Source organism: Danio rerio, chromosome 1, assembly GCF_049306965.1.
Source record: "Danio rerio strain Tuebingen ecotype United States chromosome 1, GRCz12tu, whole genome shotgun sequence".
Lineage (NCBI taxonomy): Eukaryota > Metazoa > Chordata > Actinopteri > Cypriniformes > Danionidae > Danio > Danio rerio.
Window position 1 is genome coordinate 56551285 of NC_133176.1, and position 12978 is coordinate 56564262.

Genomic DNA, 12978 nt, shown 5'->3' on the forward strand with positions numbered 1-12978 from the left:
ATGATTATAAAGACCCAATTTATCACGGTTATTTCTATTATAACACTTTTGTTATTATTTAAATATCATTATTGATTTTCATTACAGCATAAAATACAGAACTATGTACAGATGTAACAGTGTGAAACCCTACACAATACTACCACACAAAACACACAACTCAAGGCATAACTACACAGTTATAATAACTGACCCCAAATTATTGACTCCAGGAGATCAGCAGTTTCTGAAAAACTCAGACCAGCCCGTATGGCACCAACAACCACGCTACATTCAAAGTCATTTAAATCCCCTTCCTTCCTCATTCTGATGCTCGGTTTGAGCTGCAGCAGATCTTCTTGACCATGTCTAAGAAAATATAAGTTATTAGAAACGAGTTATTAAAACTATTATGATTAGAAATGTAAAAAATATATATATATATTTCTCCATTAAACAGAAATTGGAGGAAAAATAAACAGTGGGGGCTAATAATTCTGACTTCAACTACTGTAAATACTCTATATTTGTCTAATGTCTTACTGTCTATTTTTATCATGCACTTACATAACGGCTAATTCCACTGTTACAGTATTTACTGTGAGCTTACAAAAGCATGATAAACAATCATAGATCTAATGATAATGAAGATTTGAAAAGGTAATATACTGTAGCTGTCAGAAGATTTACCATTGGTTTACCTTGAATCCTTTAGTTTGTAATGGATTATAATCAGCCAAAAACTAATTCACAAGTGTTAATGTGACTTTATTTACCACTTTAACAGCTCAGTAGTTTCTGCTATAAACCAGATCCATCAGAGCTGAACTTTAGTATTTTCACACTCGCTGCAGGTTGATTTTACTGTCAAAACTACAGTTCATGCTGTAACCTTTCACTTGCCCCTGGAGTCTTGGCTTGGGTTTGATTGCTTCATTATATATGAACAAGATGAATCTGGTCGTGTCACATTTGAAATGCGTTGCATCATTACTCTTACTAATGTTCCCAGAGCAACTTGACTCTAAAACAAACACTGAACCAGCGGCACAAATATCAGCTTACTGTCAGACGCAACCCGGCCTGAACTTGGCTCAGTGTGGAGACCTGAGGCTGTTGTTTTTGTGTAATGAAGTGTGTGTGTGTGTGTGTGTGTATGAGTGTAAGTGAGAATGACTCATGGGGAAGTGATTGTGACAGAAGCAGATTATTCAATCAACATAGAGCTGATGATGGAATGACATTATTGTGCTGGAGCACAGCATGTTCCAGAATCACCATTCCTGTTCAAATACTGTTCATGTCGGTATTTAGGCTGGGATGCTTTTAGGCTTAACTTTTAATTTGGCAATTTGTTCTGGCCCTTCAAACAGGGTGGTGTGACCATAGAAAATAAATTTAGTTCAGTCGAAAAACGGTCGCTGTAGTTATGAAGTGACGTGCATCTGTTCAATACAGCACAAGCTGCAATTGAAGGCTGTGCAGAGTGTGAGTCACCTGACAATAAGCGAGTGGCATGAGCAGCCGAAAACATTTAGATGTATTTGTAGAAAAGTCTATTTGTACAATTCACTGATATCTCAACAATTTGCTGATTTCACTATTATTTAATTCATCATGCTTAAATAATATTAAAGGCTTCTCAACGCCACGTTTTTGTTGCATGGAACGAAACTGTTGTAACTAAAACTTATGCCACCTGTGGGCGAGTTTAAAGTTCCGAGCTTATACACCAAGACTAATACACACACACGCTGGATTAACTATAGCAGCGGGCCATTCACAATCGCGACTTTTTTGCGAATATGCGCACGCAAGCGGAGCGAAGCCCAGTAGAAGACATCTCAAGCTGTAAAATGGCTTTTAGTGCAATGTAAACAAAAGATATGTTAGAATAATTATTACAAATGTTTAAAGAGCCCATATTATGGGTTTTTGAAAATTCCCCTTCATCTAGTGTGTAACACAGCTCTAAGTGAAGTGAAGTATCCAGCTAAGGCTTAAATCTGTAAGAATACAGTGTTTAAAACGGTTGATTCATCTATAAAAGAGTCGACTCATAGTGCTTCAAACGAGTCGCCTTGATACCGAGTCATTAGGTGTTTCGCCATGACGTACGAACGAAACCAAGTTATTTTACGTGCACGCGCAAACCCGGGAGATTTCTGAGGGCCCCGCCCTCTGACGCAGAAACCCAGTCACACACACACACACACCCACAAACACACGCACACAAACATGCCGGTCGATTGAAGTCACACTGCAGATGGATATTATCGAGGGTCTACCCAAAGTTGAAACCTCAGCATTATAACCAAGCAGTTGGAAACTACTGGAAACTACTGCAAACTACATGCTACAAAGAATACATCATCTGCGCTTGTTAAAGGAAGGATCAGTAAAGAGTAACTTACTGATGGACGTCAGGATGGGTTTCTTCCTCCATTTCTCAAGTGTAAGTACGTGCGATTAAAGTTGTTGCCTCGTTGACTCTAGCTTGCAAATGTATTTAGTTGTGATTTGTTACTTGTAACCGCGTGTACTGTATCAGGTTAACTGGCTATATTCTATTATCGCGTGCAAAGTCACGCGACGCGTGCTGCTTTGTTTACGGAGCTCCGTGGAAGAGGGTAGTGTGTGTGTGCGTGCGCTGTCGTCCAGAGGTATGTGTGTGTGTTTGTGTGTGTGCGCGCGCGCGTTGTCGCCTGAAGTTCTGTGTGTGTTTTTGTGTTTGTGTGCGCGAACGATGGCATTGTGTGTGTGTGTGTGTGTGTGTGTGTGTGTTTGTGTCTGTGAAAAGAGCAGAGTGAGACAAGCTTGGATATCTCCTCGACAGTTTTTGGAGTTTTTGCTCAATAAAATAGTTAATCGTCTAAATTTTCAAGTCCATCGTCTGTATTTACATTGACCCACTGGCAGCTAAAATCCACGCCTACACTATCGAGTGTGTATGAACTGTGATTACTTTTATATTGCTGATTAGCTGTTGTGCATTTTACTCTCTGACTGAAGGCAGTCGACCAATCGCAACGGGCTGTCATTGGTCCAATCAGCGCAGATTAGCTTCGTGCTAAGGAGGGGTTTGGGAACAAATGAATCCCTGAACGATTCATACAGGAGTCGCTGGGATAATTAGGTAAAAATAAATGCAGATTATAAGACCATGAAAGTGTTTTTTGACCTTGCATGCATATTAGACTGTTGTTGGAGACCCTTACAACCAAGATATGACCCTATTTCATGTATAATATGGGCTCTTTAAAATGATTATGTATGTATGAACAGATGATAACAACAGTTCATTTAAATAATTACCTAATATATGAATCGGCTTTCAGCTACTACACCCCTAGCTGCTGGAATCAGCTTTTTGAAGTGATCAGTTGTGCTCCAACATTAGGGACATTCAAGTCAAGACTGAAAACACATCTGTTTAGCTGTTGTTTGGGGGGGTCTGTTATTTTATCTGTTTTTAATAACCTGTTTTTGTCACGATTCGGGAAGGATGAGGGAGCGAGGACTCAAATGTCATGTCAACATACTGTATGTTGTGTGTATACTGTAGTAAGAGCAATGTGTGTGTGTCTCAGGTGAAGAGATTGGCATGCTGGAGGACATGGAGGTGGGCATCTCAGATCTGACCAGAGTGACGTTCAGGATCACAGAGGCGCTTTCTGAGGATTCAGCCAGTCTGACGCCCATCATCAGCGGTAGACGGTGAGACACACACACACACACATGTACTCGTACGTGTAGTTTACAAGGAGTCTCCATAGGCGTCATGTATTTTATCCTTATATGGTCTTATATAAGTACCCCTACCTCCTAACCCAACCAACACAGCAGATTCTGAATGTCAAAAAAATCTTGTTAAATTAAAGCATTTTAAATTACGAGGACATCTGAATGTCAAGACATGTCCTCGTAAACCTCCTTAATAGAGTACAACTAGGTCATTATACAATTTTGTATCCTTATAAACCACATAAACAGGTGCACTCACTCACATACATTGTACTTATATATTTAATTATTTGCATGTTATTGCATCTATAGTTAAGTTCTGTAATTGCAATTGTCATCACAATGTTGCCCATCTCTTACAGCATAACCCAACCTTACACCCACCCATAGCATCAAATTCTCAATCTGAAAGACATCTGAATGTCAAGACATGTCCTCGTAAACCTCCTTAATAGAGTACAACTAGGTCACCCATGTCATTATACAATTTTGTGTCCTCATAAACCACATAAACAGGTGCACACACACAAACACACACACAAAGATAGTTAATGAGTTTGAATGCATATGTGTGTTCTTAAACAGGTCTCCTACAGTCATGAACCGTGTCAGAGAGTGTTGAAATGATTGCGTCAGTGCTAGTAGGCTTGTGGGCATGATGGCACTTTACACATCCTCAGATTGTGTCCTGACTTGTAGACGTTTTGGGACTGTCTGCTTCCCTTTCTCTCTCTCAGTGCTTTCTGTCAAGTCTTTTCTGTGATGAATAGTAAAGACAAAATTACTGAGAGTTAACCTGCCCCAGACCAGGCTAGTTTCCAACCCAGGCTCATTCAGAAAATGTAGTCCTATGGACGTTTCTGGAGACCGTGAAATTTGTTCCTGGAGGTATGTTTTTTTTTGCAGTTTTTGCAGTATTTGTTTTCGCGAATCTATGAGAGGCCACTGTGTGCTCTTTTTCAAATCTCAAATTTCTCTCGCGAGTTCCATTCACGCCTGCTGTTCTCACGTAAACCCACCAGAGGCAGCTGTTGACTGACTGTCTGTCTGACTGACTGTCTGAATGACTGACTGGCCGACCGACCAATCGACTGACCCACCCTCCTCCTTTCCTAAACCCAACCAATTTTATCGATTTACCAGCCCACCCGCTCAATTCCCTAAACCCTACTGATGATTTACAAAAGCCGTCCAGACAAAGAAAAGCCCTCGTCTCATTTTTACCACGTTTTCGGATTTGACCACATTCACACCCTGTTTTTGACTTGTTTATTTTATTTTTTGGATTTTGTTTTTGTCTTACCTGATTTCTGGAACCGCTCTTCCTTGGACTTGAAGCCATCGTCATAGTGGTCAACTCCTCTTTGCGTCTCATGTCCGCCGACGTACATGACGAGCTAACAGATCAAACTGGTTGCAGCAGGAAAGCTGTCAAAGGAATGGCGTCATACCCCCCTGTAGCGTTCATTTAAAAAAAAAATGCAGACATGCGTACCTCCGGCTACATAATTCGCTGTCTCCAGAAACGTCCATGGGACTACTTTTTCAGAAGGCGCCTGGGTTGGAAACTAGCCTGGTCTGCGGCAGGTTAACTCTCAGTAATTTTGTCTTTATCATTTATCACTTGACAGAAAGCACAGAGAGAAAGGGAAGCAGACAGTCCAAAAACGTCTACAAGTCAGGACTCAATCTGAGGATGTGTAAAGTGCCATCATGCCCACAAGCCTACTGGCACTGACGCAATCATTTCAACAGCCTGTGTTGCTAGTTTCCCAGCATAAGTTGCCAGAGTAACTGAGTAACTATCGTAAATTTCATTTATGACACAGAATCCGCCATTAATAAACCTAACTTACCAAAATAAGCCTGGCTTTTTCTCTAAACTTGGTTTATGGAACAGCCCCCAGGTAAGACAAAAACAAAGGGCAAAAGATAAAATAAACAAGTAAATAACAGGGTGAGAATGTGGTAAAATCTGAAAATCTAAAAATCAGGCTGCAGCAAGGGCTTTTCTCTTTCTGGATTGCTTTTGAAAACACTGACGGTTGGGTTTACGGAAGGAGGAGGGTGCGTCAGACGATTGGTCGTTCAGCCAGTTGACAGCGGCCTCTGGTGGATTTACAGGACCAGGCGTGAATGGCACTTACTATAGAAATATGAGATATGAAAAAGTATACACAGCGCCCTCTGGTGGATTTACAAAAACTGCAAAAAAAAAATCCTCCTGGGATGTATTGGGCGCTCTCCAGAAATGTATATAGGGGTACATAATCAGAATGAGCCTGGGATGACCAAAACACCTAATTACGATTAATTAGGTGTTTTGGTCATCCCAGGCTCATTCTGATTATGTACCCCTATATACATTTCTGGAGAGCTACCAAACAGTTTTTCATCAAAGCAACAAAATGCACACTTAATCATGAAAGCATCCAACATTAATCACCAAAGCATCACAACACACAATTAACCACATAATCACAATTATTTCATAGACAATTGATCGTCTGCCAGATTTCCTTTTGGACAGTCCTAATTGCTGATATGCATGCAGTCTAAAACGAGTATCAACAGAAAAGCAGCTACTGTGTGAACCTGTGCGTGATAGTATTGATGCTGTGTGGAAATGTGACCTGTTTTAATGGCAGAGACCGTTACACTGTGGAGGTGCCTCTGCCACATGATGCCTTCCAGACGCTGCCGGATGAGCTGCGCCAGGGCAAGCTGCTACACGTCATCCCTGTGCTCTTCAATGTGGGCATCAACGAACAACAGACCATCGCTGAGAGGTACAGATGGTCTTTACATGTTATAGTACATAGCTCAATTAACGTCATTACGTCACCATTCGATGCTAGTTTCAAGCAATGCTAACAGTTTGTGTTCGTCATGGCATCATATGTGATTTACATTTAGTCTTTTAGCACAGAGGTTCTCAAAGTGGGGGTCAGGACCCCGAAGGGGTCGCCGGACAATGAGGGGGGCCGGGGGTGGGTGGGTTTATAATTGTCTGGTGGTTTCCAAAAATCTATTTATTTTTAAGAATTGCCATATTTTATCCATAACCTACTGAAAAGAAAAAATATTCGTTTATAGTTACTATATACTATATAGTTACTATAGTAGCTTATAGTTACTAGTTCTATTGGATTGCGCCCCCTGGGGTAATTACATTATATTAAAGACAACTGTGTCAGATGCAGCAGATTGACTTTATAACACCAGGTCAAACTTTCTGGCCCATTTACAGCACTGACATACATTCACAAAATTAAAAGATGAATAATTAGGTCTATTGGTGTGTGTGCGCCATTGCATGCAAGATTACTGTATTCATAAATACCTCAGAGGATATTGTGGGTCGCGAGTCACTGGCATTGTTATTTTGGGGGTTGCGGGCTGAAAAGTTTGGGAACCCCTGAATTAGCAGACACTTCTGTCCAAAGCGACTTACAAGTGAGGAGACATTCAGTGATTCAACAAGAAGAGGCAATACACACAACAAGTGCTAGTTATAGAAAATAGCATGTTTGTGCTCAGAGAAGTAAGAGTGCTGAAGTTTTTGTTTTCATAATTCGTAAATAATTTCATAAATCCAAAGTGTTTGTGTGGGTTAATAATAATAATAATAATAATAATAATAATAATAATTCCTTACATTTATATAGCACTTTTCTGGGCACTCAAAGCGCTTTACACACAATGGGGGGGATCTCCTCATCCACCACCAGTGTGCAGCATCCACCTGGATGACGCGACTGCAGCCATTTTGCGCCAGACCGCACACCACACACCAGCTGATTGGTGGAGAGGAGACAGCAATGAAGCCAATTGGAATATGGGGATGGTTAGAAGACCATGATAGACAAAGGCCAGTGGGCAGATTTGGCCAGGATGCCGGGGTTAAACCCCTACTCTTTTCGAAGGACATCCTAGGATTTTTTAACGACCACAGAGAGTCGGGATCTCGGTTTAACGTCTCATCCGAAAGACGGCGCTCACTGAGCAGTATAGCGTCCCTGTCACTATACTGGGGCATTAGGACCCACACAGACCGCAGGTTGGGCACCCCCTGCTGGCCTCACTAACACCACTTCCGGCAGCAACCTAGCTTTCCCATGTGGTCTCCCATCCAGGTACTGACCGGCGGCGACCATGCGAGAGTTGCAGTGGTTCCCAAAGTGAGGATCTCGGTGTTTAAGTTCAACTGCAGTTTGTTTCTTACATTATAAAAAATAAAAAGTTGAGTTAACGTAAATATTTAAAGCAACCTGCTGCAAAGAAATTTTCAGTTTATTAAGCTCTAGTGGTTGAAGTTGTGCCAAAATTTTTTTAAGTTGACTGAAAAGGGTGAGGCAGTGGCGCAGTAGGTAGTGCTGTAGCCTCACAGCAAGAAGGTCGCTGGGTCACTGGTTCAAGCCTCGGCTCAGTTGGGGTTTCTGTGTGTTCAGTTTGCATGTTCTCCCTGCTTTCGTGTGGGTTTCCTCCGGGTGCTCCGGTTTCCCCCACAGTCCAAAGACATGTGGTACAGGCGAATTGGGTAGGCTAAATTGTCCGTAATGTATGAGTGTGTGTGAATGTGTGTGTGTGTGGATGTTTCCCAGAGATGGGTTGTGGCTGGAAGGGCATCCGCTGTGTAAAAACTTGCTGGATAAGTTGGCAGTTCATTCTACTGTGGCGACCTCAGATTAATAAAGGGACTAAGCCTACAAGAAAATAAATGAATGACTGAAAAGGCTGTTTTAAGTCAAGTATACTTTATGGGATAATTTGGCCCAAGGTAATTTAACTTTTTACAGTGCTCAAATACAATTTCTGACATTTCTGACATTAACTTCTCATCTGTGCTTTTGTGACAAGCTCTGAGGTACTTCATCATGTCAATTTCTTTCAGAATTCTCAGCATAGTCATCGTTTCTCGCTCGCACCAAAAATATGCTCTTTTGCTCGAAGCCATTCTCATGTGTTGGTTGTCAAACGCCTGACAACTGCCGTGTGTCCGTCCTGTTGCAAAATGTAGTGAGAAGTACTACAAAACGGTAGCAGTCTGATTAAGGTTTTTACATGTCTGTCCTGCACTTCAATGATGCATCTAAAATAGGAATACTCCACATGGCATAATCCCATATCTGGTTAATATGATTATGAACTCTGATTAAGGTCATTAAAAATCGCTGTTTACATGAAGGACTAGCAATCAGAGTATTGTCTTAATCTTATTAAGTATTGGTGTCTGTGTACACATACTCAGTGAAACACTTGAAACTCAATCCCATAAGCCGTGGTGAATGTCTGAGCTCATACACTTTCTCTCTCTCTGTGTTTTCTCTCAGGTTTGGTGACATTTCTTTACAGGAGAGAATAAACCAGAAAAACTTTGAGATTCTAGAAGGTTACTATAAATCGCTGAGCAACACGCTGCCGTCGGAATGTAAGTGCCGCACTCTGTGTGATTTATAGCATGTTAAGAAGGTGCTTTTTTGAGCCAAAATGACATGCAACTGAGGAACATCGGAAATGGTTTATTGAGAAATGAGCTGAACTTGGTGTTGTCTATTGCAGGTATATTTTTTTCCCAATACAAATATAAGTCAAAGTACATTTACTTACAGAATATCATACACTTAAAACAATTCTTCAAAGAAAATACATTTCTTCATAATCAACAAGCATGTTTACTTTTCCATATATAGTTAAATAACAAATAAGTTTAGCCGGTTTGAAATGGAGCAGGATTAAGCACACTTGAGAAACAAAACGAGCTTGTTTATTTTTTTAAGTCAATGGTTTAGTTAAGTCAAGTTTATGTATAAACAAATTTCGAGAGGATCACGTGCTGATGATTGCTAGCAGCTGGATCCGCATTATCCAATTCACTACGCTCCAATCAGATGACTCCTAAACTACTATAAATACCCTGGGTTTCATTCCACTGCTATATTTGTTTTAAAGAATCCCCCCTTCCACCCCTACTCCTCCTTCTTAGATGGGAGACACGGTGGCCCAGTGGGTAGCACTGTTGCCTCACAGCAAGAATGTCTCTGGTTCCAGGCTTTACCAAACCAGCAGACATTTCTGTGTGGAGTTTGCACTTCTCCCCGTGCTCACGTGGGTTTCCCCCGGGTTCCCCGGTTTTCTCCCACCGCCTAAAAACATGCAATTAAGTTAATTGAATAATCTAAATTGGCACCATAGATATGCTTCTAGTATGTAGTTATCTTCAAGAGCAGTCACTTACTGTTTATTGGTTACTACAGCAGGGGAGTTCTCGAGATCTACCTGAGCTCAAACTCCCCTCCCGCCTTGCAACAGGAGGGAGCCCTGGGCTCGAGAATCTCATGAGCTCAGGGCTCTTTCCCGGGACAGCCTGCCAAACAAGCTTTTATAATTAATCATCAGCTAACTGTGAACTCTTGAAAGTGAAGTCGTGCATAAAACAAGTGAAAATTTTCGTTACAATTGCCAGTATTTTTTGCACAGTGGCTTTTTTTCTCATTTGAAGCATGAATCTATTTAACCTTTAGTTTTTTTTTTTTTTTGAAAACAAGACTTCTCTAGTAATCTGGATTTAAATATTTGTTCAAATAACTATTTTAGTTCAGTTGAAAATAACATTTCATTCATTTTAACTGTTGCTATCCAAACAATATATATATACAGATGAAGTCAGAAATATTAGCCTCCCCCTTTACTTTTTTCCCTAATTTCTGTTTAATGGAGAGAAGGTTTTTTCAACACATTTCTAAACATAATAGATTTAATAACTCATCTCTAATAACTGATTTATTTTATCTTTGCCATGATGACAGTAAATAATATTCGACTAGATATTTTTCTAGACACTTCTATACAGCTTAAAGTGACATTTAAAGATGTGGATCCCAGTTGTAAGAGTAACAAATAATAACTTGACTTCTAGTTGATCATTTGGAAAAGTGGCAGAAGGTAGATTTGTTTAACTGCATCCCAATTTCCACAAATACTGCAGACATACTGGAACTCGCATGTACCCAAGATTCTCAAGAAAATCAGTCAAGCTTGGTGAAGGAAAAATCATGGTTTGGGGTTACATTCAGTATGGGGGCGTGTGAGAGATCTGCAGAGTGGATGGCAACATCAACAGCCTGAGGTATCAAGACATTTGTGCTGCCCATTACATTACAAACCACAGGAGAGGGCAAGTTCTTCAGCAGGATAGCGCTCCTCCTAATACTTTAGCCTCCACGTCAAAGCTCCTGAGAGCAAAAAAGGTGAAAGTGCTCCAAGATTGGCCAGTCCAGTCACCAGACATGAACATTATTGAGCATGTCTGAAGTAAGATGGAGGCATTGAAGATGAATCCAAAGAAGCTTGATTACCTCTGTGAGTCCTGCAGGAACGCTTTCTTTGCTATTCCAGATGACTTTATTAATCAGTGATTTGAGTCAGTGCAGAGATGTATGGATGCAGTCCTCAAAGCTCATGATGGAGTCAGACACAATATTATTTGTTTCCACTGCAGCAGGACTTTATATTCTATACTGGACATTATTTCTGTTAAGTGACAAGACTTTTGTCTAAACAAGGTCAGACCTTACTGTCCTAATAAAATAATTAAAAATCAAGGCATGATCATATTTAATTTAGGTAAAATAAGTGTAATCTAGAGGCCTTTACCTTTTATAAAAGCCACTGGTCGCACTTTATATTAAGTGGCCTTAACTAATATGTTCTTACATAGTAATTAATAGTTTGTTACAATGTACTTATTGTGTAAAGACATGTATTTACTGTGTACTTATGCTTGATTAAATACCTGTATGTAACTACATCTGTAATTAACTTTTGTAATTACATTTGTAAATACACTGTTGACCATCCCTTACACCTTAACCCACCCTGAAACCTACCCACACCACCAAACCTGTCCATAACCCAACCCCTATCCCAACTCAAGAGCACCACAAGTGTTCTCAAATACATTATAAACACAGTAAGTACATTGTATTTATTTTTTTGATGTAAGTACATAGTAGTTAGGGACACTTAATATAAAGTGGGACCAAGCCACTTCTGATGCCAAATGAATATTAAATCAACTAGAATCAAGTTGTGTCGTAGTGTATTCTGTGTCATGTAAAGCAATCCTACACAGGACTTTTAAAAACATTTTTAAAAGACATACAGACTCCAAATTACAAATGCATATGCGACTTCTACAATTGCAGGATTTCGTTCTTTAGCCCTCTTTTTTATTCATGCAACACGTCCGCATGCGTCTCCTTCTCAGTGTTTAATGCTGAGCATATCGCCTCATATTTCAAGGATTCGAGTGCAGGAATTTGTTTCTCTGATATGTCAATCACGTCTGCAGAGCGTGACGGCTTCAGATGATGAATGATCCCAGCAGACGAATGCCAAACTGCATCTCAGCATGTCACATCTTGTCTTCCATCCATCTCCCTGTTTATCAGAAAAAATGTCCCTAGACTTTTTCCCATCTGATCTTTAGTACTCGTCTATACAGAGACAAAACAAGGCCTAAGCCGCAAATGCATGACATGTCAAGTGTTTCTCTCTTCTGTCTTCTGTTCAAAAGGTCTGCCGAGTTTTCAGACGCAGACGGACATTAAGGAGCTGCTGGAAACGCTCGGACAGAATGTAGTGACCAAGAAGAGGAAGAACGTGGAGATATTGTGGCTTGCAGGAACGGTGAGAGTTTGAGGAGTCTGTGCAGGAAGTGTGTGTGTGCAAGATCTTTCACAACCTCGCATTTGCAAAATGCTTGCAGGATCAGTGTGATGAATTAACATTGTCATCAAAGTTCAGAATGTTCGCTTTTTAGTCGTTTGTTTGTCCTCTGGGCATTCACGTTTGAGCAGAACATCCATCTTATTATTCTGCATGCATTAAAGCAGGGGTCTTGAACTCAAATCGGCTGGGGGATAATAATCACGGTGCTCAATTCAATTACTATTAGGGATGCACCGATACGCCAGCGATGCGGTGGCGCAGTAGGTATTGTTGTCGCCTCACAGCAAGAAGGTCACTAGGTCGATGGTTCGAACCTAGGCTCAGTTACTGTTTCTGTGTGGAGTTTGCATGTTCTCCCTGCGTTCGCGTGGGTTTCCTCCGGGCGCTCCGGTTTCTCCCACAGTCCAAAGACATGCGGCACAGGTGAATTGGGTAGGCTAAATTGTCCGCAGCGTATGAGTGTGTGTGTCTGTGTGGATGTTTCCCCGAGATGGTTTGCGGCTAGAAGGGCATACGCTGCGC

General features: G+C 40.9%; 1 protein-coding gene across 31 annotated transcripts in view; it reads left to right on the plus strand.

The window, feature by feature from the left end:
• The window catches only part of inpp4b (inositol polyphosphate-4-phosphatase type II B), a 405814-nt gene that overhangs the window by 370303 nt on the left and 22533 nt on the right, over window positions 1–12978 (plus strand). For 29 of the 31 annotated variants that reach the window (XM_073906014.1, XM_073906011.1, XM_073906058.1 and 26 more), the window contains 4 exons: window positions 3570–3696; window positions 6372–6512; window positions 9057–9154; window positions 12302–12414. In XM_073906014.1, the coding sequence (XP_073762115.1) occupies window positions 3570–3696; window positions 6372–6512; window positions 9057–9154; window positions 12302–12414 (479 nt within the window). Of the gene's footprint in view, window positions 1–3569; window positions 4551–6059; window positions 6513–9056; window positions 9155–12301; window positions 12415–12978 lie in introns of all 31 variants that reach the window. The other 2 variants (XR_012382279.1, XR_012382281.1) reach the window with 2 other exon arrangements.